Below are 27,946 nucleotides of genomic sequence, written 5' to 3' on the forward strand. Positions count from 1 at the left end.
AAGACCCATAAAGCTTAAAACTGAGCTCGTGGCAAAACTGTGTGATATATATTTTGTTCTTTTCATTTCAAGGCTTGAGAATTAAAGTTCATCAGCACACCGTTTATGTCATTATATTACAGAATCCTCATTTGAGTTGTTTCTTCACGCTATATAAGCAAGTATGGTTAACACTCTACTTCTTCAGTTACTTGGGTATCATCAAATTCCAACGGACAGCACTGCACTATGGATTGTGTAAAGTCAAGTGCTTCAAGAGCACAGCAGGTTGGATTTAGTCAAGTGCTTCAAGGGCGATCATTATTTGGTCCGAGGAAACAAGTAAAAAATCGACAATCAAAATATATCCTCACAGTTAAATCTTTCTAAAGCACTTTTGAACCGCTGCAGCAGAAGTTGAGTTTCATTTTCTTCACCACCATGGAAGGCAATGGAGTTAGCATTTTCCATGCGCGAAAATCTGATTCTGTTTTCTCTTGCAAGAAATTTAGGGCCACCAATTCCTGAAACAAAAGTGAAACACTTTCGGTTCAATTGGCCATCTCTTTTTCCTGTGTCACACAAATTATGATGGTAAGAAGGCCAAGAAAATTACCCTTCCAAGAAAAACACTAACAGCTGTTACGCCACACAAGGAGAACAACAAACAGCGATGGATAGATATTATCATACATGATATTACAGTCAGCAGCACTGAAAAGTTTCGATGAAAAGGAAAGGGCTGTCGCCGTGAACGAGCTTAGATGATCAACAATCCGCTGATCCTGGTTGAATTTTGTAAAAACTTCGACCCTGCTCCATGTAAAAGCAACCCGCATTAATCTTCCTTTGATTATCTGCAAAGGAAGATTGATCTGGGTTGCTTTTATTTTTCTCTTTCGACCATTAATATCTCAACAAAACGATTTTTTTGTTCAATAAATCGTCACCCCCACCCCTTCCTTTTCCTCAAATCTGAGCAGTCAGCTCCCGTATTCTTTACCCTTTCTACATTAACATATTCTTCTTCTTCTTCTTTCTGTTAAAATTCTCAAATCAACATGAATTCCTCCTTGATTAACTGTCAATTCAATCGATATTCTCAAATAAGCTTTTTAGTCCCGAAGTTAAACCCCTCCGTTAAAAACTGGTTCGGAGTCAGCTTATTAGAGACTGGCATTAAATTATTTCTCCATCAAATTGACACAACGCTGATGCATTCAGAATAGACTTTCTTTGCACCTTAGAATTTGATCCCAAATGAGAACGAACTCTTTTGCTCCTAGGTTGATGAAAATTTATATATCCGTACGAGTGATAACCATAGAAAAACCCCGCCTGTATCAGAACTAATTGAGGGTAGATAAGGAAGCAAAAAAAAATCAGACAATTTTTCGTTATATTCATCTCAATTTTCACAGTCATCACTGGCATGAACAAAAGTTTTTCACAGCGATTATCCAGAAAAAAACCCACCAATATCCAGATAGTGGGGGCATCCGCCAAGACGTATTTACTAACACGGAGGTCAAGTAGTTTCTACCCAGTTTCTGGCTTTTCTTTCATCCAACCACAAAAAGAACCTCGAACAACGTCGCTGATTTTCCAGAAAAAACAAACTCCAAATAATTCCCCATGAACTTCAAAATTATGATCATCTAACCACTCTAAAATACAAAAACTTGCAAAAAACAATTGAAATACAACAAGAAAAGCTTGCCTTTACTTCATTAGTGAACACTTAAATTACATTCATTTTCCTCAACGTATTCTGCTTAGTTTGATACAAAGAACAAAATCAGTAGATCAAAGGCCAAAAAAACCAGCAAAAGGATCTTCTTCCCTGCCATCCATGACCAGGACTTCACTTCTACTGTGCTTGGGCAGTTCCCGCCTCAGCTCCTATTGCTTCTGCATCAAGAGTTCCTTGAGATTTGGAAACACCATGACCTCTCCAGGAGGCGGGTGGTCAAATTTGCATGTTGCACCATACTTGCAAGTGCCAGTCTTCATATAGTATGGACAGTGAACCGCACCCTGTCAAAGGTTTCACCAAGATAAATACCACCAAACGTATACATTACAAGAAACACCTTGGCGAGTCAAGTGGTAACCAATCAGCCCTTGGCCTTAATAATTGACCAAAAAGATGGTGAAGTCCAATGGGGCTTGTTTCAAGGATCTTTGATTGCAAGAGAAACATATTAAATATTATGTGATGGGAGTAGTGTTTAAATGCACTGTACTTGAAGCACTTGCATCCATGCACATAACCGTTAACTGCTTATGGATTAAATAAGCAAATTAACCAAAGACACATTTCTCAAAGTTTTCCAAATGAAGTGAAATTGGTGACAGGCCAAGCTGTGAGTAATAACAATGTGGAAAACAGAACCCCATTTCTTCGAATCATTTAATGCAACTTACTCTCACAAGTCATATTATACACAACCAAAGTTACCAGGAAAAAGAACAGCAAAATAGAATTACCCAAAGGCATATGTTTTCTTCAACAAAAGTGAGGAGACTGCTTAAACCCACCTTAATGTGCTTCATGTAGTAAATCATAACCCAGAACCTTAAAATGAGCAAACAATGTTCAAATTTATAGGATAAGCCTCACAATTCAAAGAAAGGAAGACAACCAACTGCATCTCATGGAAATAGACTCCTTTCTGTGGAAACAACATATATATACATCATGCTTAATTTCTAGCACCAATCCATACCTCTCTCCTTGGCAACCCTGCAAGAGTGAGCTTAACAGTCTGTGGTTCAGTTTGCTTTGCTGTAGGTGCAGAACGATCAATTGGGTGATGAAACTTGCAAGTTTCCCCAAACTTACACTCACCAGTCTTCATGTAAAACTGAAAATGGGAAATGTAACACATTCAACGTGCCTGCATATCAAGGATGCATTGAACCAAGAAACAAGCTGCCCCACCATAAATTGAAGGAACGTATTGTGAAGAAAATGTAAAAAAAGTTGCTTTATGTAATGCTGGTCATATTTTTTTTTTAAACAATCAATAGATAAATTAGAACTCTATAAAAGAATAAAGAACAACATATATTATAGAATAAAGGATGAGGTAAAATAGATGCTCACATCACATTCTGCCTGTCCAGGTCGTTGAGGATAGACAGTCGGTCCCACTCCCAGCTGCAGTAGGCAAACAAATAAAAGGTATCAATACCAAACCAAGATGACCATGATTTCTGTAACCACAAGGATGCCAAGAGAAATCTCAGAAGAACAGAGAGTAACATTAGTAAAAGTTAAATCTCCACAAACCAGGAAAAGCTATTGTGAATTGTGTCTGTAAGGTAGATAAATAAACTTCAAAATAAACAATGTGGCAAAAGATAATGTTAGAAATCTGACACTAATAATTCCCAACTGATGAGTCAGTGAAAAATAAATCACATAGAAGGTTAAGAATTTGAACAGAATCGAATACACCAACAGCAAAACTATAGTCAGGTAAAAAGAACTTTTTTTTAAGGAAAAAAAAGCAACTATAATTAAACTGTGAATCATAAGCACAAACAGAAAGCTTCTTTCATAAATTCAACCTAAAACAGCTATATTCAAAGTTCAAGCACCTTTTTCCCCACATAAGGCTTCATTTCTCACTAAACCACCATGAAATATGATAGAGAGCACTCTTTAAACTGCAACCATAATCAATAAATTCAACTGAAATCACCTTTAAAGCCTTTTTTCATCCCCACCCATGGCCGTTGGCTACACGCACAGACATTGTCACACAGTCGAACACAAATTGTCTGATATACATCCTTTGATGAAACAGATGCAACTGAGAAGTGAATATGCAAATGATTTTGTATTTACCGTCGACAATCTGGGGTCAATAGTTTGATATATAGAGGCAGCTGGACTGAAAACTCCGAGGTTCAGATTTGCCATGGAAGGAGCTATGATTGGATGCCCGATTGCAGCAGCAGGTGGATTGATTGCTGCGAAAGAATAGCAGAAATGAAATTATGAAGCTCAAGTGCAGAAGAGAAGGTCTCAAATACTGAAATTAAGCATCTCAATTTTAAAGTAAATACACAGGAGCAATTGCATACCTGTCCTCTCAGGATGATTATAGCGGCAAGTGGCACCGTACTTACAACTGAATGGAAAAGAAAAATTAAGTGAAGTGTTTGACCATTTCCTCCCAAACTATTATAGAAGTTATGCATAAAGAGGCACATGCTTACCTGCCAGTTTTCAGATAGAAGGGACAATCCACTTCACCCTGCCAAAACAGCACAATGTGGATTAATGATCGAAATGAAAAGGAATCACCAAATACCTCATTAATCACATCATCTAACCTTCACCAAGAACTAAAACAACATTACCGGTCTCATCGGAAGTCCTTTGGAGTTATGAAGTAGGGCTGGGGTAACTGACACAAGGGCCTTAATCACATTGACATCTCCAGTTATTCCCCCGTTATCAACTACAGAATTAGTTTGCACACCATCATCATTCCCTTGTCCTGCCAAGGATATTTGGATATCTTTTGGGTGATGAAATTTGCAGGTTGCACCAAATTTGCAAATCCCAGTCTTCATATAGAACTGTTCAGGACCATAATATTCAGGATGACAGATGACCAAATTAACAAGACAGAGCTTCCAGATAAAAAAAAGTTATTGGCTTCTTACTGCACATGGGGGCTCAGAAGGTCTCTCTGGCAAGGCAGAAATACTGGTGTTTTCTGAAACACCCTGAAACCACATCAGAGCATCTAATTATAGGAGTAATCCAAATAAAGATTTTGTAGAATTTTACAACAATAGCACATACCAAAGACATCTTTTCTTTTGGATGATTAAACTTGCAGTTCAAACCATACTTGCACCTTTGAGTTTTTAGAAAGTACTGCAATGGTAATTAACCAATATATTAAAAGCAGTTTGAGTGCTAAAATTAATTTAGTGAAAATTGCAAGAGAGCAACTGTTGGTAACAATACTTACAGGACAATCAGGCACTCCTGGTCTATCAGGAAAAGTTTCACTTGTAGCAATAGGGGGAACCTAGAAAGAAAGAAGGAAAGAAAGAAAGAAAGAAAACATTGATACTATCCATACCTTCTTATATGTTACAATCATTTTCGAGTGGATAAAAAGGAAAATAAATAAATAAGCATCAAAATGGTAGAACATGAGAAACAACACTTGCTTGAACAAATGTGATAGATTCAGATGCCATATACCAAATATACTGCCTCTTTCTACATACATTCAGGAAAATATCAGAGTCCCTCACAGTTAACTACACTTTAATTCCTGAGTAGATGTATTAGAAATATTGATATTTCTAGTTGGATTTCTTTGAGTGTTGCCTGCCTCAACAATGCAAACTATATTTCACATAGTACACATGAGCATCATCTGTTATATAATCTACATTGATCTCCTAGCAAAAAAGGTTTGGAATTAATCAATCAAGTAGCAAAAGACTTTCAATAGATGTCAGTTATAAGTCAACTGAAATTAACACTCAAAATCAAGGCTTTGTGAACAAAAATCCAAGTATCATGCTCAACATGGACAGAGGCTTTTGGCAGTGCAAAATGCAAAAACATAAAGTTTAAAATAGGGATATATAAACTGTGGTGAGACATATACTATAAACATTCTATGTAACTAAATTGGTTAGTATCTAGCTTGCAAATGAACTACAGATGCAGAAATAATTATAAAGTAACTATTAAGTTTCCAACAAAAACTCCGTAGTGTTAAAGATTCTTATGCAAGATCCAATTCAGGCAGATAACAGCGGCTTCAAGTCAATCATCCAATAAGCATCATGTGGTTCAGGAACATCCTTGATACAAAACAGAAAATCTCAAAAAGAAAATGGTGTGGTTCAGGAAAAGGTTATGTGATAAATGAGAGAACTAAGAACCCTTTCTGGACAATAGAAGAATTTCTTGTTAGAGTAGGAGAAGTCTATAAACAGTATACCAAATTACAAACATCTAAATATAGAAAACTCACAGGAACAGTATTGTAAATAGAGGTCTTCATAAAGAAATATAATTGACTTCCCAAAGACTGAGGAGTCATTCAATAGTACATTTTAAAGGGAAAATATCATAACCATGTTCATTCAAAACAATTAAGGAGCAAATAATCAATTATATCTATCATAAGCATATGACAATTATAAAACTATTATAAAGATTAGAATTTTTCTAAACCACGGAACAAACTATAAGTAAGAAGTAGAATAGTTTTGTACAGAATATGTCGACATGTTCAAGTAACTTACAACAGTCACGTTATAAATTTAAACATTGATAAATCCTTTATGCTCGCACTATATTAAATAATGATATTTATATAAATAACCTTATAACATAATCATATAGCATGCATTAAGATAGCAATAAATGGTCACCTCTTTCCAATCTGGGATTCCACCCTCGGGAACCCAAACTGGATGGTCAAATTTGCAGGTATCTCCAAATTTACAGGTTCGAGTGAGCATATAGTAGGCACAATCCTTCTCCCCTGGCCTCTGTGGATATATAGGAAGATGGCTTGTGGTCTCGAATCTAGCACGCTTGGCTAAAGCGTTGGTAGAATACCAATCCTCACTTTGCCCAATTGTGCTATGGGCACCCAAAAGAGTCGGATGATAGAGCACTATAATAGTAGTGCAAGTATATACAAAAGACAGAAAAAAATAGTTACCATATAAGTATGCTTAAAACTTTAATTTTGGGACTAAGAATATACTTTAGAAAAACTCATACCGAGAATAGATACTATAGCACCTTCATAACGAACAAGATGCAGATAAAATATTGTAAAGTTTCTATCTTGCAAAATTTTTGTGTACATCTAGGATTTGCATGTCAAATCTATTATAAATATTCAGCAATTATAGTGCCATTTTTATATTTACAGGTAAAGCTATTGAGACCATTGCACATGTGTTAGATAATGTGAAGCATCTGCCAATATTTATAAACAGCAGATAGATTAAATTAATCTCTTCTTTAATTCTAATGTAACTTATGACTGGACCTCAATGTATTATGTAAAGTAGAAAAAAGGCGTGTTTCAAGCCAAGTCACACATTGACCGAACATGCATGCCCCCCATATTAGGCTAAGTACAGAGTTATTATATAGCGAAAGCCTGCTTTTTGAAAAGCAGTAAAGCAAATAGATATCACGCCAAAAACAACATCTCACAATGATAATATACCTCTGTGCTTTTGTTTTTCCCAATCTAGCAGGACCGTAATAATACATCTACTATGGTTTGAAAAGTAGATGATGATACATCTACCCATGGAATGTGCATGCCCCCCCTATTAGGCTAAGCACGGAGTCAGTTATATGGTGAAAGCCTGCTTTTTGAAAAGCAGTAAAGCAAATAGAGATCACACCAAAAACAACATCTCACGATGATAATATAACTCTGCTTGTGCATTTCCCAATCCAGCAGGACCATATAAATACATCTACTGAAATTTAAAGCAACTTCCAAAATCATGCTTCTCGTATATGAACACCTCACATTAAAGCAATTCCTTAGAATTCTTTCATAAAGTGGTTGGGAATTATAATTTAACTAGATCATCATGAATGCACACCTGAAGATTTTCACAATCATCACCCAATGTAGATTTATTAAGCAAACGCCGAGCTTGTTTGCCATTCCCAATGCCAAGAAGTAACACAAATTATATTTTAAATAACACAAACCACACCTAAATAAGCAAATAAAATCTTAGCATCACATTTCTGCACATTTTTCCTACGCTTAACGATTAAAAAATGAAGAAGTTCACATTATTAGCACTGCAAGCACAACCAAACAGTAAATTCTTAACAAAGTAACAAAATCCATACAGCATGCAGAAGGGATAAAAGGAAATTTGAGTTTAAGTTCTACTCTTATTTTTGGCATACGAATAATAGTAAGATAACTAAACAAAAAAACACAGAAAAGAGGGAGGGAGGGAGGGAGGGAGGGAGGGAAAAAAATGAAACCCTAACCCTAAAACTAACCTTCAGGAGTGCGTTTAAGGCCAGGAACAAGCGAATCAACAGCAGAAGGAGCATCAACACCAGGTGGTGGTGGCCAAGACGACAAATGCGGAGAAGTTGCAGCAGCTGCCGCCGAGGCAATGCCTCTATCGACCGAGTATCTGAGTGCGCTATCGCTCTGTGTTAGATACATGGAGGAGCTCGCCGAGTACTTCGAAGAATCCGAAGACAGAGGGTCCGACCCGGTGCCTAAGTATCGGGTCAAGACCGAGTCGGTGAGATAGGAGTCGGTGCGGGAACGGGAAGCCGATGTTGTTGCAGGGGCACCGTAGCCGTAGAGTTGTTTGGCCATTTATCGAAATCGCGTTGTTTCGCACAATTTTCTTTTTATCATTGTTTGTTTTCTGATGGGTTTTTTTTCTTTTTTTTTCTTATTTGTTTTATGAACTGTTGGTTTTAAATTTTTATTGTTTTAAATTTGTTGCGATTTTGTGATTTTTGTCAGCGGGATATTTTGCCGTGTATTGCAAATTAATAAATTTTAGAGCGGTCAATCGGTTGCCACGTTTCCTCGTCCGTCGCCAGGATACCGTTGTTTTGGTTGACGGCTTTTGGTATTTCGTAGAAAACGAATTATGAAAAATTGAATTACTATTTTTTAATACCAGTTTACATGGTGAACGTTTTTATTTTTATCTTATTTGTTTTTATGTTTTAAAAGTTTTAAAAAAAATATATATATATTTTTATTTTAAATTAATATTTTTTTAATGTTTTTAGATCATTTTGATATCCTAATGTAAAAAATAATTTTTAAAAAATAAAAAAATTTATTTTAATTTATTTTAACACAAAAAAAAAATTTAAGTAATTACTACCATATTTTTAAAAACCTCATTAATAAATTAAAAGGAATAAACTAAGAAAATTTATTGAATTGAATGAAATATTTTATATTTAAATAAATTTATATAAAAGATGATAATTCCTAGTCAAAATAGTAGTTTCTCAATCTTTAAATTTTATTAATTGTTGTAATTTCATTTAAATAAAAATCAACTAAGTTGAATTGTCCTTCGACGAGCCACGAGAACTTCTAAAGTGTCGTTAAAAGGATCTCTAAGGATAGTTCGAAACTGAAACAATTTTTTTATATATTGCCATAGAAAAATCATATTTTTTTTATAAGATTTAAAAAATGAGACATTGAGAGCTTCATTTTTATTGCGGCGCATGTGAAATTTGTTTTGAGTGAAAAATAAAACGAATGGGTTTTACCGTTTTACCCTCTATTAATCCCTGTACAATCGGAATTTTATTTTTTTTATTGAGGCCCTCGATGTTCTTTTTTTATAAGGTTCTTATGCAATGTCATGAATATTAGTTCATAAAATTGTCCCAGTAAATAGCTGACACGTATCCCTTCATATTCAAAATATGATAAATGATAAAAAAAAATTAATTCTAAAATTTAAAATATCCATACTTTACATGATAAATCTAAAAATATTCAATAGTAAGCCATTGTTGTTCCTTCCAAGTATTAATAGCTCGTTTGATATTATGATAGTAATTATTTTGTAAAATATATTTTGTTTGGAAATGTATTAAAATAATATTTTTTTTATTTTTAATATCAACATATTAAAATAATCTAAAAATATCTAAAAATATTAATTTAAAATATATATAAAAAAATAATTTAATTCGAAGTAAAACAATCCCCCATCAAGAATCCAACCACGGCAAATGTTTTCTCCCCTCGCGAATCTATATTGAATTGGTTCATATTTGGCTAAATTTGAAAATATAAAAAGGAATGATCTAGGTTAGTCAAACAAAACGCCTTGTTTTTTATATTAGAAAATAATTATTTTGATATATTTTTTTAAAAAATAATTTTTATTTTCAATTAATAGACAATTTTTTATTTTTATTTTCTATGATACTATAAGATTTTCAACAATTAAACACATCTCTTTTTTTTTATTAACGTGGGTGTGTGGGTCAACTTGCGCGCACCTTGACTAATTTCACAGGTTATAAAGTTAACAACCATGTAAACCTTTAATGACCATCATATTAGCAACTACAGGGCTCGAACTTAAAACCACAAGGAAAAAACCTCTTGATCCCAAGTTCTTACCATTAGATCACCTACCAGATGGATTAACTAAACATATCTTTGAATTTTAAGAGTGTGGTGATATATTTTAGTTATAATTTATTAAATAACATGAACCTATCATCCAATGTACTTCAATTCTGGACACGATCAAAATTGGATACATACATATGGAAACGTGTGGCAGCAAATTTATAATAAAATTGATTAGTACGATGAATTTATTCGTTAGATATAAATTTTAAAAGACTACAAAGATTAATTAATTATTTCTTGTAAATTATAAAATTATATTTGGTATAAGGTAAGAAAATGTAGAGGAAAAATACTAGGAAGTAACATGAAAGGAGGCCAGCCCAGGCTAGCTATATATTAAAGAACTCTAAAATGCGTGGGATATTCACTGTAGCAGGTTTTTTTTTGTTTTTTTTTTATATGTCTTTTTTTGTTTTATTTTTTACCCAAAATTTATTTCTTCTTCTTTTTTTTATTTCTTTTTTTAAAAAAAAATTTTGTTTCAAAATTATCTTTGCTAATTTTTTTAAATATTGAGTTGGTTGAAAATTTAACTATGTAGTTTTTTTCTTTAAAACATTGTGAATTGATATAATATTCTCATACATTGTTTTTTATTTTTTATGATTTCTTTATTCTTTTTTTTTCAAAATGGTCTTTGTAGATTTTATTTTTTTTATATTAAGTTGGTTGAGAATTTAGCTTTATAGTTTTTTTAAAAAAAAAATAATATGGATTGCCACAGTGTTTCCCCTACATAGTTTTTGTTTTGCTGCAGTGTTTCCCTATATATTTTTTAAAAAAATTATCATTATCGAATTTATTTTTTCAATATTGAGCTGGCTGATAATCTAGCTTTAGCTTTCCCCATATTTTTTTTTTATTTTTTTTATTTTTTCTTTTTTTCCAAAATTGTCATTTTTTACATATTTTTTTTTGTTTTGTTTTTTTCAGAATTATTTTATTTTATTTTATTTTTTTACTATTAAGCTGATTGAAAATTTAGTTTTTTTGTTATTTTTTTAAAAACACTGTAACTTTCCCCACGTGTTTTTTTTTTCGCTTTTGTTTCCTTTTTGGTACATTTTTTTTCATTTCTTTTACCCAAAATTGACTTTTTTTTTTAGATAGCCTTTGTTGGTTTTTTTTATATATTGAGCTGGTTGAGAGATTAGCTTTATAGCTTTTTTTTAAAAAAAAAAATATTATGGATTACTACAGGGTTTCCCTTACATGGTTTTTGTTTGGCTACAGTGTTTCCCCCACATGTTTTTTCTTTAAAATTATCTTTGTTAAATTTATTTTTTCAATATTGAGTTGGTTGAGAATTTAGCTTTAGCTTTAACTTTCCCCACTTTTTTTTTTCTTTTTTTTAAATTTTCCCCACGTTTTTTCATTATAATTATAATTATAATTATAATTATATTGTATTATATTATATAACTGTTTTTTTCTTTTGTTTTTTCTTTTTATTTTTTTTAATGAATTTTTTTTGTTTGATTTAGTTTGTTAATGTTAAATTTTTTTTATTTAGTTATCAGATTTTCATGATACGAATCTCGGGTTTGATGAGTTAACCTGATTTGACGAATTATTTTTTTCATTTAGTTTAGTTTGTTAAAGTTAATTTTCTTTATATTTAATTATCAGACTTTCATGACACGTATCCTGGGCTTGACGGGTTAACTTGGTTTGATGGGTTAACCCGATTAATTTTAGGTAAACCCGTCATTTCTTTTTCTATTTAGTTATCAAATTTTCATGACGCAAATCTCAGGTTTTACGGGATAACCTGATTTAAATGGTTGACCTAATTAATTCAATGTTGTTTTTTCTTTTTCTTCATTAGTTTTTCCTTCCTGTTGATTTTTTTTCTTTGTTTTTTAATTAATCCATTTAATTATCACACTTTTATGACACGACCTTATAGCCAGACCCACATCCAGTATTCTTGGGTCCGGTGTTACAGCCAGACTCACTTAAACTTGGGTCATGCAAGTTTAATTTTATTATTAATATTATAAATATTACTCTTAGGTCAGGCGTTACAGCCAAACCCAAGATTCTTGGGTATAACTTTGCAGAAAAACCCAAGATTTTTAAATTTTTATTTTTTTTTAATATTTTTTATGCAAAAAAAAAAACTCGATGCATCGCGCGGGTATGAAAGCTAGTTAGCATGTAAAGGACGTGAGCCTTAAAATGTGATTTATGATTCCTCTTTTGGTTCTATTGTTTCTCAGTATACTCTTCAAACTTCCAACGCCAGTAAACACGTTACCTTGACACATAATTAATTTTTTATTATTATTAATATAGGTGTCCGGATTAATTTGTGCGTACCTCAACTAATTTTACGGACCCTGAAATTAATAATTATATAAATTTTCAGTGACCATCATATTACTAAAACCACAAAAAAAAAAAAATCGAGATCGTAACACTTGTCACCCTTACGTTTTCACTTTCTTTTTTGGGGGGTTCTTTTCTTCAGTACCCATGCAACTCAAAGCTACGATTTTATTTTTAAAAAAAAAATCCAGAAGAAGTTCAATTTTTTTTTTAAAAAAAGATGTGGCATGCATGGAGGCCAGGCCAGGCTAGCTATTCGCCGGTGCCAGTAACTCCCAAGTCTTTCTTGTTTTCATCTTTGCCAGCGCCAATGACAGGGCCTCCTCTCCCAGCGGCACCGGGGACCTTGTCCTGGAGTTTGTGATCCAGATCATCCCCTGATCCTCCTAGCCTTGGTCTTGTTCTCTTCTCCTGCCACTGACTCGTATGTTGTTGTCGTTGTACTGCCCGGCGGCTGTGCTCCCTGTGTCCCTGACATTTCTCATGGCTTTCTTTTCTTTTGCTCTTCTTTCTAAATTTTTTGGTGGTTTCGACACAGAAAATGCGGCACCAAGATTCTAAAGAGTCAAAACCTCATAATGCACTAAGATGGCATAACCGATTGTCTCATAAACACATCTATAGAAAGTGAAGCCACGTGTCATGCATGATCAAGTATGCCACTCTGTTATGCAACTTTCGGTGCCTGCAATATTATTACCGGGCACCACCAGCCTGGCTGCTGATGTTAAGATCAAACTCAACTCAAGGAGAGAGGGGCCAGAGCATATCATCAAGGTCTTGCCTTGCCACAAATGAAATTTGTGGGAGGCTCTGATAATAGAGGTTGGCTTGCATTTTGACGCAACGCCTCTCATTTTAGCCTGCTAAATTAAGGATCGCATATGCAAATGTGACTAGAACAGTAGAACTCACTGTCTCCTTCTGGGCTTACATTATAGCTTGATGAATTATGGGGATGCAATGCAATTTCAAATTTGATTTTGATTGGAACAAACACAAGCTTGCACATAGGCATGTGTTGTGACAACATCTTGAATCCAGTCTCAATCTTATTTAACTATGATCCTAGTAAATATAGACTATTTTCTAAGTATGATTACAGTAAAGAATTGAAAAATAAATAAGGAATGCGGTATCACAAAATAGTATAAACTGCGATGCTTACAAGGAAACCTAACGAAGCACCAGCTATAACTTCAACCTCTGTGTGGCCAATTGATTCTTTCAAAGGAGCTGAACTACAGGGAACCTTTGCTGTTCCTTCTTCAGCAGTTTTTATGCTCGGAGATGCCAGTATCTGACCAGTTGGTCTTGTTTTATTCGCTGTTTCAAGTAATAAATGAGAGTTAGTTGAATTTGGTGAAAAAGGCCTTCCCTCTTTGGATAAAAGGGGACCAGGGTTTTCCTCAGTTGCTTGCTGAGAATCAATCAGATCATCTCTGATCGAAACCATTGAGTTAACTTCAGTCTTGACTCATGAGTAGCACTTTGTTTAGTGCTTTCGCATGATTTCCAACTTCTCTTCTCACCCCCTGCAAAAGTAAAAGCGCCTATTTTCAGATCAAGGTTTGAATTCAAGTATGTTGTTATTCTATTAATCAAATGAAGATCTTAATATAAGAAAAGAAAACAAATTATGGAGGAACAAATGAAGTAGATCCTTCAAGAACTGGATATAATTTTGAGCAGCACCAATAAGTAATCCTTTTCTGACTGAACATAAAATGCAGAAAACAAAAATCCCATCACCCTTTCTTCCACTTGGGTGGTGAGGTACACACCATACTCAAAGGTGGATCAAAGAATGCAATTGCCTAAATTTCTGGGCACCAAGAACTCGTATGGGAAAGGTACCTATCAGAAGTAATTCGAATGGTATCCCAGAACGTCACAGATGATGTTCTACATATAAAATGATACTCTACAAAATAACCAAATAAAAAATTTAGCCTCACAACGGCTGTGCAGCCGGATTGTCACCTTCTCCGAACCTGGATTGGATCCCCATTTTCATTTGCTTATCCTTGCATGCGATAGAAGAAGCACAAAAAAGAAGGCACTCTTAAGTTTCAGCCATAGCTCAATCAAAATCAAAGACCGGGAAGCGAAAAGATTGGCAGCAAGATTTGTCCCCGTAATATTCATGGGCAACCCATCTAGGATGAGAAAGTCTAACTGTTCTCCCCCCTTTCCACGTGGTTACAGAGTAGCAAAAAACCACCATCCACACCAGGCAATCCAAGTGGACGTTTCCTTACCAGCAGAAAGATTTCTAAGTCTAATCTCAACCTATCATCACAACTGGATGCAGCTTGGCATCAGAAATCTAAAAAAATCCAAGAGTAAACACCTTGCTGCTGCCTTGTCACACTCCAGTTCGAGCTTGAGGCTGAATCCGCAGCATAAAAAAGCATCTGCTCAACAGCAAAATGTACTCAACACAGTTACAATCCCTGATCAAGTATCCAACCATGGCAAATGTTTTCTTCCTCTTGAGTCTATATTGAGTTGGTTTATGGATGAACAAGTTCCAAACCAATAGCTTGAGTTTCGACACAAATCAGTTCATTTGAGCTAGACCAGCTCAACCAAATTTCCTTTTATTGTAATAATAGTAACTAATGATATTTTTATTAGAACTGTTTTCATAATAATAATAATAATAATAATAGTTTATTAGAGTAATTTTAGTTGTTGTTATATTAATAATTATAATGATGATATAAATAATAATAATGATATTATTGATAATAGTAAATATATTAATAACAACAATAATAACAATAATAGTATCAATATTATTAATAGTAATAATAATAATTGTGATGGTAATGATAATAATAGGAATAATATTTATAATAGTAATAATAATAGCTATGATAATGGATAGTAATAATGCTAATAATAATAATAAGTAACAATAGTATTATTAGTAATAATAATGATAATGAAAATAATAATGATAGTAATAATAATCATGATAATAATAATGTCAATATTTTTTTATTTTGTCTTTCTATAAGGTTAGTATGACTTGCAGGTTTGTTAGAGCAACCCAGGTTGCCTCGATTTACGAATTTAATAAGGTTGCTTTCTTTTCTAATTGAACGTAACTTTTTTTCTATTAATTTCTTTATCATAAAGTAAAAAAATAGTTTTAAAGAAAAACCATATTATTAAACTTTATAAAATCCATGAACATATTTACAAATTTGACTGGTTGACCTGATTCACAAACCTTGCGAGTTTAACTTCTTTCTTTCAACATGTTAGTGTTGAGTTGGTGTTCAATTTAACGATCGTCTATTTTTTTAATCATATAGTCAAATAAAAGATAATTTGAAAAATAAAATAAATTATAATTCTATTAGAGTCCATAACTTGATTCACAGGTTTGACATGCTAGCCAGGATAGCTTGGTTCACATGTTTGATGAGTTTATCAACTAGATGGATATCATGTTTTTTTTTTTTGTCCGTTAACCTTTTTTTCTCCTTTTTTTTTTGTCCTTCAATATTATATTGATTGAGAAATAAATTGCGTAATTTATTTATTATTATTTTTTATATTATTATCATTGTCTCAAATAAGTGTCTATTTTAAATTGATGCTCAACTTTATGAGCATATATTTTAATCATATAATTAAATATATATATATATATATATATATATATATATATATATATATATATATATATATTAAACTTAATATAGTTCATGACACGTTTCGCTGAGGAACTAAAATCAATTCAATATGTGAATGTTTCAATATTTTTTAAAAAAAAATTATCTTAAAGGTTTTTTAAAACTTAGACCATGTTTTTATCGATCATCAAGATTATATTTTGACCTATAAAATTGATCAATTTAATTTGAGTTAGCTTCCGCGCAGTTTAATTGAAAATTCAAGTTAGACAAAAAGTGAAGTTGTGAGGTTTTAAGAGTAACTAGTTTTGTCATGTTTAATAACACTATAAAAAAATATTTATATTCTTAATATTTTTTTTTCATTTAAAAAAATTAATCTGTGACATGCAGCATAGCACAAGTCAATATTAAACTAATAATTATTAAAAACTTTTATTGTAATTAAATCGCAACAAACATTAAACCAGGAGTAAACTTGGTGACTCAGTACTCAAATCTTTTTTTAGTTGGATTTTATAAAAATTAGGTACAAATTAACTCAATCAAAGTTCTAAATAACATCAACAATTTGAAGATCAATTCATGTGGATTTACCTAAAAATGAAAGCAATATAGAAATGTCATGTGGATTGACGCCGTCCATGTTTTTCAAAATTCAAGAAACTTCAATTCACGAGACGAACAATACCAGTCAATCATCAGTTCTCTTCAGATATTCCATGCTAGCTTATTTCAAACATTTAATAATTATTATTATTATTATAATTATAATAATCCCATTTTATTTCTCTCCTTGGGCTGTCCAGTCTTCAACAGTCCCTTCTAATCCATATCTGCAAGAACAACTTGCTGCCCACCTCCATCTTCAACTTCCCCAGAAGGATAGACTTCTTAACGTTACCCTATTCCCTTATACAAGGGCGATGGGGAATTAAGATAGGAAAAAACCATTGAAAAATATACCATGTCCGTATGCTATGCTAGCTGAACCCAGCTTCTGCCAAATTATTTAGAACCCAGAATTTTACAACTTTGCTCTGACCAACAGTCTTGCCTTCAGCTCCTCAGCTACAGCATCAATGAACTCCTCTGTATTCAGATACCGACCCCTACTAACCCTGCATAGGTTTAGAACTTTTAGCTAGGCGAAAGCTCATTAGGGTTTCTCATGGCACGCGGATGATGAAAAAGAATATCAAAAGAAAACTCTAAAAAAAATATTTTCTTTCTTTATGTAAAATAATATTATATTTGTTTATAACACGGATATGTTGGACTGCATTTATGTATGTCTTTTCCACTAGTATATAAACTATATTACAAAAATTATTTTATTCATAGGTAAATTTGTTTTAAAGGGATAATAGTTTAGGTGGATTGAAATTCTTAATTTGCAAGAGTTTCTTATTAAGAAAAATTTGACTGTATTTTAAAAAAAAAAGGGTTCGGACAAATGCAAACTCTATTAAAAAATTCGTTTATATTAATAAATTCAAAGGATATCATGGTACTCACAGATGTTAACACCCTCAAGAGACATTTATAAATAGTATTGATAATAGATTCTTTACCTGGGCCCATGAATAAGAAGTGCAAGATCCTTGGTCATCTTCCCTGATTCAACAGCTCCAATGCAGGATGCTTCTAGTTTTGCAGTAAAATCCGATAGTCTAACATTGCCGTCCAACTTTGCCCTGATAATAGAATCATGGTCAAGTTCTCATCCAGGGTTTCAAATCCCATTCTTAGAAATTCAAACAAAGTAGTCAGCATAGACATTGAGTTGTCTGATTAAGCACTATTAAATTACCTGTGTGCAAGACCTCTCGACCAGGCAAAAATCGATGCTATGCTGTTGGTGCTGGTTTCACCTCCTTTCTGGTGAACCCGATAATGGCGGGTAACCGTGCCATGGGCTGCTTCAGCTTCGATTGTCTTTCCATCCGGGCACACCTGGAATTTAATAGAAATTGTCACATAAAAACAACAAAAAGAGAAGAAACAGATAAAAGAAATTTGAAGGAAGATAAAAATGAATACAGTAGAAATACCAATACTGAAGTCATCAACCCAAGAGATCCAAATCCTATACGAGTGAAAAAAAGAGTTTAAGAAGATTCAACAAAGCACTTAATTCCTCAGTGTCACTCCAGAACAATTAAATACCCACAAAGGCAACAAAAGATAATAGGTAGTTGTTGCTAGGGTACTCAGCACTATGTGATCCAAACCTTGGGCCAAGAAATCACTCTGCACATCTCCATCATAATTCTTGCATGCCCATACATAACCTCCTTCACTTTTGAGAGCATAAGCAACCATATCATCAATGAGACGATGTTCATACCTACAATCCAGTATTGTGAGTAAATGACAAGTTTCTTAAATTGGCCAAACTAACCACCATCTGCATAAAAGTACTCACCAAATTCCTGCAGCCTCAAACTTGGATTTCCATTGCATTTCATAAACTTCCTGGAATATGTCCTTGAATCTTCCGAAAGGTCAAAGAAGGAAATTTTCAGTCAAGGAGATGAAAACCAAACATGTTATTGCACATAAAAGAAGCAAATTTAAGTGCCATGACCTAAATCAGCCATCCCAACAAGTTACCTTCCATCATATTTTTTAAGAATGGTATTTTTTGTGCTAAGATAAAGCGGCCACTTCTTCAGGTAAGCAGTGTTCATTGAAGCTTCAGCGAAAGCATGGATGGACTGTTTTCCAAATCACATAGAACAATAACAGTGGTTAATGATTCTAGCAACTTAATCGATTGTCTACGTAACAAAAGAAAAGGGAAGAAAAGAAGAACAAATGGACAAGAAGAAACAAGGTAAAAAATATCATCAGAACCTCATCAGTGTTATACATGGACAGAGCCACACCTCCAGCTCCTTTGAATTTGAAAACCTCAAATTCTGTCTTTTCACTTTGTCCATCAGGTACTGCATAAATTATAATAACCTTAAGATGGTGAGATATGTAAAACATGAGAGAAGCAGAATTGGAATTTCTGCAGCAGTTTTGCAGGTCTCCCAATCTCCCACAGAAGTGAAGCTAAATGCATCTTCAAGAACCCAAAAGAGCAGTGAATTTGAAAGACCATCAGTGGAAACGGGAAATTTACCAAATACCAGCTTCAGTTTGCCAGGGCCTTGGATGACTGTATCAGTCGCTCGGTACTGGTCACCAAATGCATGCCTTCCTATGCAGATTGGCATGGTCCAACCTGGAAAAAAATAAAGCCTTTGTTGCTGTGTTGTTTTTAAAGACAATGAATCAAACATAATATCAAAAAGTTATTGCGGACCTGAAACAAGCCTTGGAATGTTTTTGCAGATAATAGGTTCTCTAAAAACTGTACCTGTAGTGTAGCCAAAATAGAAGAAATTGAAAAAACTTAAGCCCAGTTGCAATCAACCGGAAACACAGACAATTAAAGAGGAAGTAAAACATAAATAAGGCAAGTTCATTCACCATTTAAAATGTTGCGAATCGTCCCATTTGGACTCTTCCACATATTTTTCAAGTTAAACTCCTTAACACGGCCTTCATCTACCAGACAATAAAGCAAGTAACTAAAGTTTACCAATGATCAACGACAATAACCAGGTAAAAATCCATCCACGATCTCAATAAGAGCTTAGTATACCTGGAGTTATTGTTGCACACTTGATTGCTACATTATATCTACAATGAAAGGTAAGAAAAAACGGAAAAAGTTACAGTCTTGAGCATAATTCTGATTCGAAATAGGCAACAGGTATAAAAACGATAAAATATTAACAAAAACATAGAGGATGGAGATTGCAAATCGGTAAAGCATGGTCTTGTGCACGAGGAATTCATGAAAACAAAAGAACTAAAGCAAATAGCACATACTTGAGAGTAGCCTCAGCACTTTCTATGGTAACTCTATCATCTGTAGCATCACGATTGGGCAGGCCGAGGTCAAAATACTTGATATCCAAATCCAAAAATGGGAAAATAAGCTGCGATACACAAAAATCAAGTTGCAAACACAAGAAGAAGAATCACATAATATGGCATCATGGTGTTATTTTCCCAGAAGACGGATAAAGGAAAAGAAAAGAAAACCTTGTCCTTAATTGATTTCCAAATAACTCTAGTCATTTCATCTCCTGCATATATAAAGAGAATACGGATATTACCAGCACTTGCTCATAATTCCAAAAGCAAAGCTTGAAGAATCATAAGCTAAACTACCCAGTTTCAAATCATGGTCAAGTCACAAAGTGATCAAAGGTGAGTGAGTGGGTACAGAAAATCACAATCAAAAGCAACCAAAAAAAATATTACAAGGTTTTGAAATTGACACTGAGCTTGATAGTTATGACATCATGCCACGCAAAGAAAAAAAAAAGGAAGAGAATAGAAGAGAACAAACCGTCCATTTCGACAATGGGATTGGTGACCTTAATTTTATCAAATGCCATTTTCACTTGCTGTTTCTGCGTGATCACTGCGATCATATGAAAGAAGAAAAAGAAAACTCAACAACTACTCGTTTACCTGTGGCCTGTGGGGTTTCCTTTCTTTTGTACGAAGTAGTTGGATAATAAGAAATTGAAATTAAGAGGTTTTTTTGACTTTATGGTTATTAATATGGTAATTACTAAAAGTTTATATTATTAGTCAAAATATATATAAATTAACTTGAATATCCACTATAATTGAAAATAAAAAAAGGTATATGAATCAACTCTCTAGCCTGTGAAAAAAAAAAGACGAAATACTAGTGGTTTTTTAAAAATATTTAAATAATATTTTTTAAAAAAATTATTTTAAATGTTAAAATATTAAAAAATTATATTATAAAAATAATTTGAAACAAAATTTAACTTTTTACAAAAACACAACTAAAGGGTTTAAGAAATATAAAGGAAATTTAAAATTACGTTTCAAATAGTATTTTTTAAAAATTAATTTTTTATATATTTTAAAAAAATTTAAATATGTTAATGCTAAAAATAACTTTTAAAAAATAAAAAAAATTATTTTAATATCTTTAAATAAAAAAAAATTAAAAAATATCAATCTATTTGAGGAGTCTTCGGTCACCAAACCTGGTTTTGTTTTGAATTGCAATGATATTCGTCAGATTATAAGCGGTCATTCTACTTATTAGTCAATTAAAAAAAAAATCGGATCGAATCAGCCCTCTTACTCCTAATGGAAGTCAAATTGAGAGATCTCATCCAATGACGTCATAATATGTGATGACATTCATCCCGCGCTTGATTAGGAATAGAATTGGATGAGATAAATGGGTTAATTTGATCAAGTGTAAAGTGAAGGGACTATTTATGATATATAGCCCATAAAATGATTCGCCAATATATATTTTGAGGAGTTAATTATAATATAGTCCTTGTAGTTTATCAAAATGAAATAATCAATCCTTATAGTATAAAGAATAGTTAAATAGTACTTTGTCTAGTGTTGACCATACTTCATTTAATTCCATTTATTCCAAGAAAATATTTTCTTTTTTCATCAATCTTCCCTTCATGTCTACTTCTTTTCCCACCCTTTCTTATCTCTTGAAATAAAAATTGCAAAAAAAATGAAATGAGAGAAAAGGACTAACTTGTAAATGAATTTAAAAATAAAGGGATTAAATATATATATATATAGTTTCTGAAACCATAAGGACTGGTCAATTATTTTTGCTAAGCTGTAGGGACTAACTTATAAATCGATATTAGTAACATGATATCTTATAGATAAAAAATGAGATGCATGTCCGCGCGCTGCCACGGGCTTATAAAAAAAATATATTTAATAGTGTTATAATTGTGAACCAGCGCTAGATAAGTAATAGAAACTAAAGGTATGATGAAGCCAATATTTCATGACGGAAAAAAAAATTGTGTTGGTGATCAAAACTTAGAGACCGAACAAAATGATTTGTAGCAATCCACAGTGTTTTGGGAGGAAAGATACAGTACTTTCGCCACATGATTTAGCTTTTCTGTTAATAAAAAGCAAAAAAAATTACAAGGTTAAATTCTCTACCAACAAAAATAATTTTGGAAGAAAAAAAACCTATAAGAAAAAACGTTGTAGCAATTGACAATGTTTTGTGAGGAAAACTACAGTGCTTTCCCCAATAAAATAAAATAAAAAACTATTTAGAGAAAATACTGTAGCAATCCATAGTGTTTTGTGAGAAAAACTACAACGTTTTCCCTATATGATTTAGCTTTATTGTAATTATAATTCTTAACCAACTTAATATTTAAAAAAAATGGACAAAGATAATTTTGGAAAAAATAATTAAAAAATCATATGGAAAAACACTGTAATAATTCACAGTGTTTTAAAGAAAAAAAAATTATAAAGCTAAATTCTTAATCAGCTCAATATTAAAAAAATCAAATCGACAGAGACAATTTTAGGAAAAAAATATTAAAAAAAACACAAAAAAAAAGGAAAAAATCATGTTGGAAACACTGTAGCAATTCATAGTGTTTTGTGATGAAAGCTGCAGTGCTTCCTCACAAGATTTAACCTTATTTGTAATGACTTGTAATTGTAATTTTCAACAATGTTTTGTGAGGAAAGCTACAGTGCTTTCCCCACATGATTAAGTTTTATTACAAAGTTAAATTCTAACCAACTCAATATTAAAAAAAATAAAATCGACGAAGATAATTTTGAAAAAAAATATTACAAAAAAAAAACACAAAAGAAACTGGAAAAAAACCATGTGAGAAAAAACTGTATCAATCCATAGTGTTTTGTGAGGAAAAACTTGTATTTTCTTGTAATTGCAATTCTTAACCAGCTTAATATTTAAAAAATAAAATTAACAAAGACAATTTTAGAGAAAAACATAACAAAACAGAAAAAAACCATATGAGAAAAAACATTGTAGCAATCTACAGTAATTTGTGAGGAAAGTTACAGTGTTTTCCTCACATATTGTAACTGTAATTTTTAACCAGCTCAATATTAAAAAATAAAATAAAAAAATAATTTCGGATAAAATCATAAAAAAACAAAAACAAAAAAAACCATGCGGAGAAACACTATAGCAATCAACAATGTTTTAAAGAAAAAAATTACAAAATAAAATTCTCAATCAGCTCAATATAAAAAAAATCGACAAATATAATTTTAAAAAAATAAAAAAATAAAATAGAAAAACTATGTGAGAAAACACTGTAGCAATCCACAGTATTTTAAAGGAAAAAAATTACAAAGTGGAATTTTTAACCAGCTCAATATTTAAAAAATAAAATCAACAAAGATAATTTTTTAAAAAAAAATTTTAATGAAAAAAAATGAAAAAAAAAGAAAGCAATTTTGAAAAAAAAATGAAAAAAAAAGGAAAAGTTGGAAAAAAAATACAAAAATACAACAAAAAAAAAAGAAAAAAAACACTGTGAATTACTGTTGTAATCCATAGTGATTTTTCCCTCACACCATTTAAATATTATTAATAAAAATAAAAATAAATCCACTTTTTGTTATTTACAAAAACTTATTTCTATTTTACAAAGTTATTGAAAAAAAAACTGAAATGATACCGAACAACATCTAAATAATATCAGGTTCAGCCTAAAATTGACATGGGAAAGCATCTAATAAGATTAAAATAAAATAAAATCATACAAAATGGAATCCCTCTCTAGATGATACAAGGAAGAGGGAAAGGGGAAAAAAGAAAAAGAAGGGGTAAACTTGGATAAAACACCACATTCATTTCTCTTCACTCAGAAAAGAATAAATGTAATCTTGGTTCTCGTTAGGCACACCCTCAAGATATTGTCTTTGTACAGTTTCAGTTTCTCTCGAAGATGGCAATTTATGGATCAACCAGAATATAATGGAATTATTCCTAAAAGTATTCAAACTCTACATAAGATTCATCCTTGTTTTCAGGAGAACTGCCATCTTTTTTATCACCTCCAATATCTGGCGTTTTCTTGTCAGCTGGGGGGGCTTCTTTGCTAGCATATTGTGAGAAGTCTACAGGTTCAGGTACGTGTGGAGGCAGGGCACTTCTGACTAGAGCCCAGTTCATTCCTTCAAAAAATGGATGCTGTTTTATCTCTGTGGCTCCCCTTTTGTATGCAATTCTTTTATGGGGTTCTTTAACTAGAAGTCCTCTTATCAGATCACGAGCCACCATACTGACCTGTGGATTTTCTGGGAATTTCAATGGCTGCCCAACAACATTGAATAATGTAGCTCTATTTCCTTGTCCTTTGAAGGGTGTTGTTCCATGCAATAGTTCATATAAGAACACGCCGAAAGTCCACCAGTCCACTGCACTGCCATGACCTTCTCCGCGAATGATCTCTGGGGCTAAGTACTCGTGTGTGCCAACAAATGACATCGAACGAACGTTTGTCGGCTCTGCCATTAATTCTGGCATTGACCCTCCAACAAAGAGTCCATAGTCTGATTTGGATTTTCGGCTCTTTTTACCTGGTAATATGCGTGGGAAAAATGTTGACGGTTGGATACAACCCTGCACTACAGATTCATCCTCCAAAATGCCTAAACCGCCGCTGCCATTGTTGCTTGCATGCAAAGATGAAGACTTGACAAGGGTTGGACTCACCGAGCAACGAAGCGACAAATCAAAGTCTGAGAGCATGATATGCCCCTCATGTCTTACTAGAACATTTTCTGGCTTCAAATCTCTGTATACTATGCCTAACATGTGCAGATATTCAAGTGCCAACAACACCTCTGATGCATAAAATCTGTCAACAGAAACATTACATAGAATATATCACATCCATATAATTTGCAGAAGAACCAAGGCATGTGTTATGTGTAGAACGGAAAAAACATTGATGGGAAAAAGGCAAAGAATATAATAAAAAAATTGTCATTTGATTCATGAAAGAATAGATTCAGCTTTTGATCGACTGACATCTCATGAAACTGGCAGAAAGTAAAGGAGAACAGCCACCATGTATATGGTATTCTTATTTTTTATTTTCTGAAGGAAATGTCTGTGACATTGATATCTTAAATATCCAATCACTATCAAAGCCAACCTCAAGGTCAAGGGTAATGTTTTAATTTCTATCCGTTTTAAATGGAGAAGGGGCGAGGGTGGCATAATCATACCGTTGATTAACCTTTAAGATGCTTGAATTACCTTGTAAAATGTAACTTTCTGATTACAACATGAAGGCAAAGAAACAGCATGGTGGTGAATAGATAAAATTAAGCGAGAACAGGTTGTGAACAATGCTGGAAAAGATGCAAGGTTTCAAACTGCTGCTGATCTAACCTAAGCCTGCATTATTGCAATTTGCAAAATTGGCAGAATCCTATATCAGCATATAATTAACACACCATCAGACTGGCAGACCAAAGTCTAATATTCAGACAATTCTTGTTAGAATGTAACCACAAAGCTCAATATCAAAAGTTATTGATGATAGATAGATAAAGCGTAGCACAAGTTGAGTACTCACCGTGCTGCTTCCTCAGTAAAATGCTTGTTAGGCTGCTTCTGCCGAAGAGAATGAAGATTGCCTCCACTGCAGAATTCCATGACGATGCAGTAAAACTTGTCAGTTTCGAAATAATTATATAAAGTGGGCAAGAATGGGTGGTCAAGAAGTCCAAGAATCTCCCTCTCTGTCTGCGCTCTTAATATCTTGTTTCTACTTGCAAGAGAAGCCTTATCCATTACTTTCATAGCAAAATGGGCATTAGTCCCTCTAAGTTCAACAAGATAGACACTACCAATGTCACCATATCCAAGGCGCTTGAGAAGCCTAAAGTTGCTAAGGCCGATTGTACCTCTGGCAGTGGCCAACTGAATGGCGTCCCATCTGACATCACCCCCTGTGTGGGGCTTGTTGGCACCACCGGAGCTCTCTAAACTGTTGGCACGAGTAGAGCTTCTGCCACTCAAATTGGCATGGTTGGTAATGGAACTAAAAGTCTTTGCTTCATTTGCCTTCATGTTTGCTGGCAATGCAGCTGTTGTTGTTGCTCCTGCTGCTGCTGAAGTAGTTGAAAGTTGAGATTTTGGAGATGTTCTAGTGCTTGGAAGGGCACGTTGATTAGAACTAGCATTTCCCACAGGCCTGCTTAATGGATCCATCTTTTTGGGATCCAAGTGACGATTAAAATTTACATTTTCAGTTATCTTGGTAAATCCAGTTTTCCTTGGTGAACCATAACCTGAGTTTGCACTATATTTTCCTATTGGATCCTTTTTCTTGGGTTCTTGGTACAGAGGATTGTTACAGATTATATTGGCATCGATACTCTTGCTAAACCCCTCCACCTTTTTGGTTTCACTTTCTGCTTCTTCTGGTGGTATGCTCATCTGCAAAAAGCACACAGAATGATGTTTATATTACAAAGGAATGCAACAAGTTACACAAATTTGCATAATCTGCCAAATTTTAAATCAGTCTGAAAGTTAAAAAAAATATGAGTTTCAGACGTGCCTCGGATGAGTCAGGGCCTTTGGCAGGCTTAGATGACATTGATGGAGCAACACGAGACCACCCCTTTACAGGAAATCCTGATTGCCCAAAAAGAAAAGAAACGCAAATCCATTAGTTTCACAATGAAATAGCTGGTCCAGAATGACTGATGCTTTAAAACAGATTCCTCAAATATACATCAGCAGCAGCAGCAACAACGACAACAACAACGAAAAAAGGAGGGGGGAAAACCCTGCCCCTGATCTTGGAACAATGGTTGAATGTTACCATCTAGAACATGAGTTTTTCTGCGAGCTGCCAAGGAATTGTAAATAGTTGATGTTAATTTTCAAACTTGATCCAAAGGGTTGCGGTGCAGTGAACATCATAGCATATATGCAGCTTATAACAAATGATTAGGTTACCTATAAATTTATGTGTGGTGTGCACGAATATGTGACAACATATACAAGTTCAATTATTGGTTGAATTTCCTTAGATTAAATATATGCATCTCAACGTGGGATTCACAACATTCTATGTTACATAGGATGACAAGCATCCACAATGTACAATAAAAAGGGAACAAAGGGATCATAAACAAAACAAAAGATCAATGACAAAGCCATGCCAGAAGAAACTCAAGAGGAAATATTTATCGGAGGGACTGCAGACCAACCAGCAGAATCTCAAAATCGCATTAACAAGAGAAACATGGCATTGTGTACGACTGGATATGGCTTCAAAATGGAAGGGAAAATGGTATTTCATTGCACCATCAACACAGAGGGGAACTCTCTAAAATAACAAATGGTTGTGGTTAGAAAGTTAAAATGTAAAAAAAGAAGGCAAATGAGAATGAGTTGGATCTTGTTTGGACCACCATTCATTATCAACACAGCAGGAGTGGATTTGTTGTTAGTCTCTTTTTTTTTTCTTTTTCAAGATTCAGAGAGTTTTGGGGAAACAAAATCCCGTAAATAAAGCAAATTTAAAAGAACAGAAAACAACGCCGAAGTAGTATTCTATTGTAGCTAGCACTTCTAGCTTTGTAACTACTAAAGGACGTGGGGAGAGGAAAGAAAGGGGAGGGGAAATGGTCATAGCTATGAATAAGGGGTGGATATCCGTTTAATCCTCTTTGTTTTTTGTTTTTTGTTTTTTGTTTTTTTTTTTTTTTTTGTGAGAAATAGGGAAAGTAGTGGTCTTTTTGTTTCACATCCTCTCTGCCCGCCACTAATCTCCAGCTTTCACAACCCTAATTAAGGAAACAAAAATGCAGCGTTGCTTGAAAAACAGAGCGTCGATTTTTATTTCACAAGTTGAAATGCCGTAGTGGTTATTATATTAAAAG

At 33.3% G+C, this 27,946-nt stretch overlaps 3 protein-coding genes and 1 pseudogene across 8 annotated transcripts; all 4 read right to left on the reverse strand.

Moving 5' to 3' along the window:
* Positions 1-1,680: 1,680 nt before the first annotated feature.
* On the reverse strand, positions 1,681-8,443 carry LOC7462129 (zinc finger CCCH domain-containing protein 37). Of its 2 annotated transcripts, none has more exons than XM_024607391.2 (12): positions 8,030-8,440; positions 6,406-6,653; positions 4,977-5,036; positions 4,805-4,879; positions 4,663-4,725; positions 4,354-4,575; positions 4,210-4,247; positions 4,075-4,121; positions 3,836-3,960; positions 3,089-3,142; positions 2,709-2,846; positions 1,681-2,016 (listed from the first exon to the last, which is right to left on the reverse strand). In XM_024607391.2, the coding sequence occupies exons 1-12, from the start codon at positions 8,358-8,360 to the stop codon at positions 1,882-1,884; spliced, it is 1,536 nt and encodes a 511-aa protein (XP_024463159.1). In that variant the 5' UTR covers positions 8,361-8,440; the 3' UTR covers positions 1,681-1,881. The 2 variants fall into 2 exon arrangements, 1 of the variants encoding a protein (XP_024463159.1); XR_002983407.2 differs by lacking the exon at positions 1,681-2,016 and adding an exon at positions 3,690-3,727 and having other exon boundaries at positions 2,752-2,846; positions 8,030-8,443.
* A 4,290-nt stretch (positions 8,444-12,733) lies between these two features.
* LOC7462130 (uncharacterized) lies at positions 12,734-13,063 on the reverse strand (annotated as a pseudogene).
* Positions 13,064-16,795: 3,732 nt separating this feature from the next.
* On the reverse strand, positions 16,796-20,731 carry LOC7462131 (isocitrate dehydrogenase [NADP]). Of its 2 annotated transcripts, XM_002312180.4 has the most exons (15): positions 20,565-20,731; positions 20,255-20,298; positions 20,039-20,148; positions 19,809-19,846; positions 19,634-19,711; positions 19,467-19,520; positions 19,284-19,385; positions 19,010-19,101; positions 18,767-18,870; positions 18,579-18,647; positions 18,385-18,500; positions 18,205-18,239; positions 17,964-18,106; positions 17,725-17,847; positions 16,796-17,271 (listed from the first exon to the last, which is right to left on the reverse strand). In XM_002312180.4, exons 1-15 carry the CDS (start codon positions 20,647-20,649, stop codon positions 17,178-17,180), a joined length of 1,287 nt encoding a protein of 428 aa, XP_002312216.2. In that variant the 5' UTR covers positions 20,650-20,731; the 3' UTR covers positions 16,796-17,177. The 2 variants fall into 2 exon arrangements, with proteins under 2 accessions (XP_002312216.2, XP_052311486.1); XM_052455526.1 differs by lacking the exon at positions 19,634-19,711.
* A 3,018-nt stretch (positions 20,732-23,749) lies between these two features.
* LOC7462132 (serine/threonine-protein kinase RHS3) lies at positions 23,750-27,681 on the reverse strand. 4 transcript variants are annotated; one of them, XM_024607440.2, is made up of 5 exons: positions 27,476-27,681; positions 27,272-27,390; positions 26,614-26,690; positions 25,624-26,489; positions 23,750-24,897 (listed from the first exon to the last, which is right to left on the reverse strand). In XM_024607440.2, exons 3-5 carry the CDS (start codon positions 26,650-26,652, stop codon positions 24,024-24,026), a joined length of 1,779 nt encoding a protein of 592 aa, XP_024463208.1. In that variant the 5' UTR covers positions 26,653-26,690; positions 27,272-27,390; positions 27,476-27,681; the 3' UTR covers positions 23,750-24,023. The 4 variants fall into 4 exon arrangements, with proteins under 4 accessions (XP_024463208.1, XP_024463209.1, XP_024463207.1 ...); XM_024607441.2 differs by adding an exon at positions 26,881-26,907 and having other exon boundaries at positions 27,272-27,681; XM_024607439.2 differs by adding an exon at positions 26,791-26,907 and having other exon boundaries at positions 27,272-27,681.
* Between the last annotated feature and the right edge of the window lie 265 nt (positions 27,682-27,946).

Source organism: Populus trichocarpa, chromosome 8, assembly GCF_000002775.5.
Source record: "Populus trichocarpa isolate Nisqually-1 chromosome 8, P.trichocarpa_v4.1, whole genome shotgun sequence".
Classification (NCBI taxonomy): Eukaryota; Viridiplantae; Streptophyta; class Magnoliopsida; order Malpighiales; family Salicaceae; genus Populus; species Populus trichocarpa.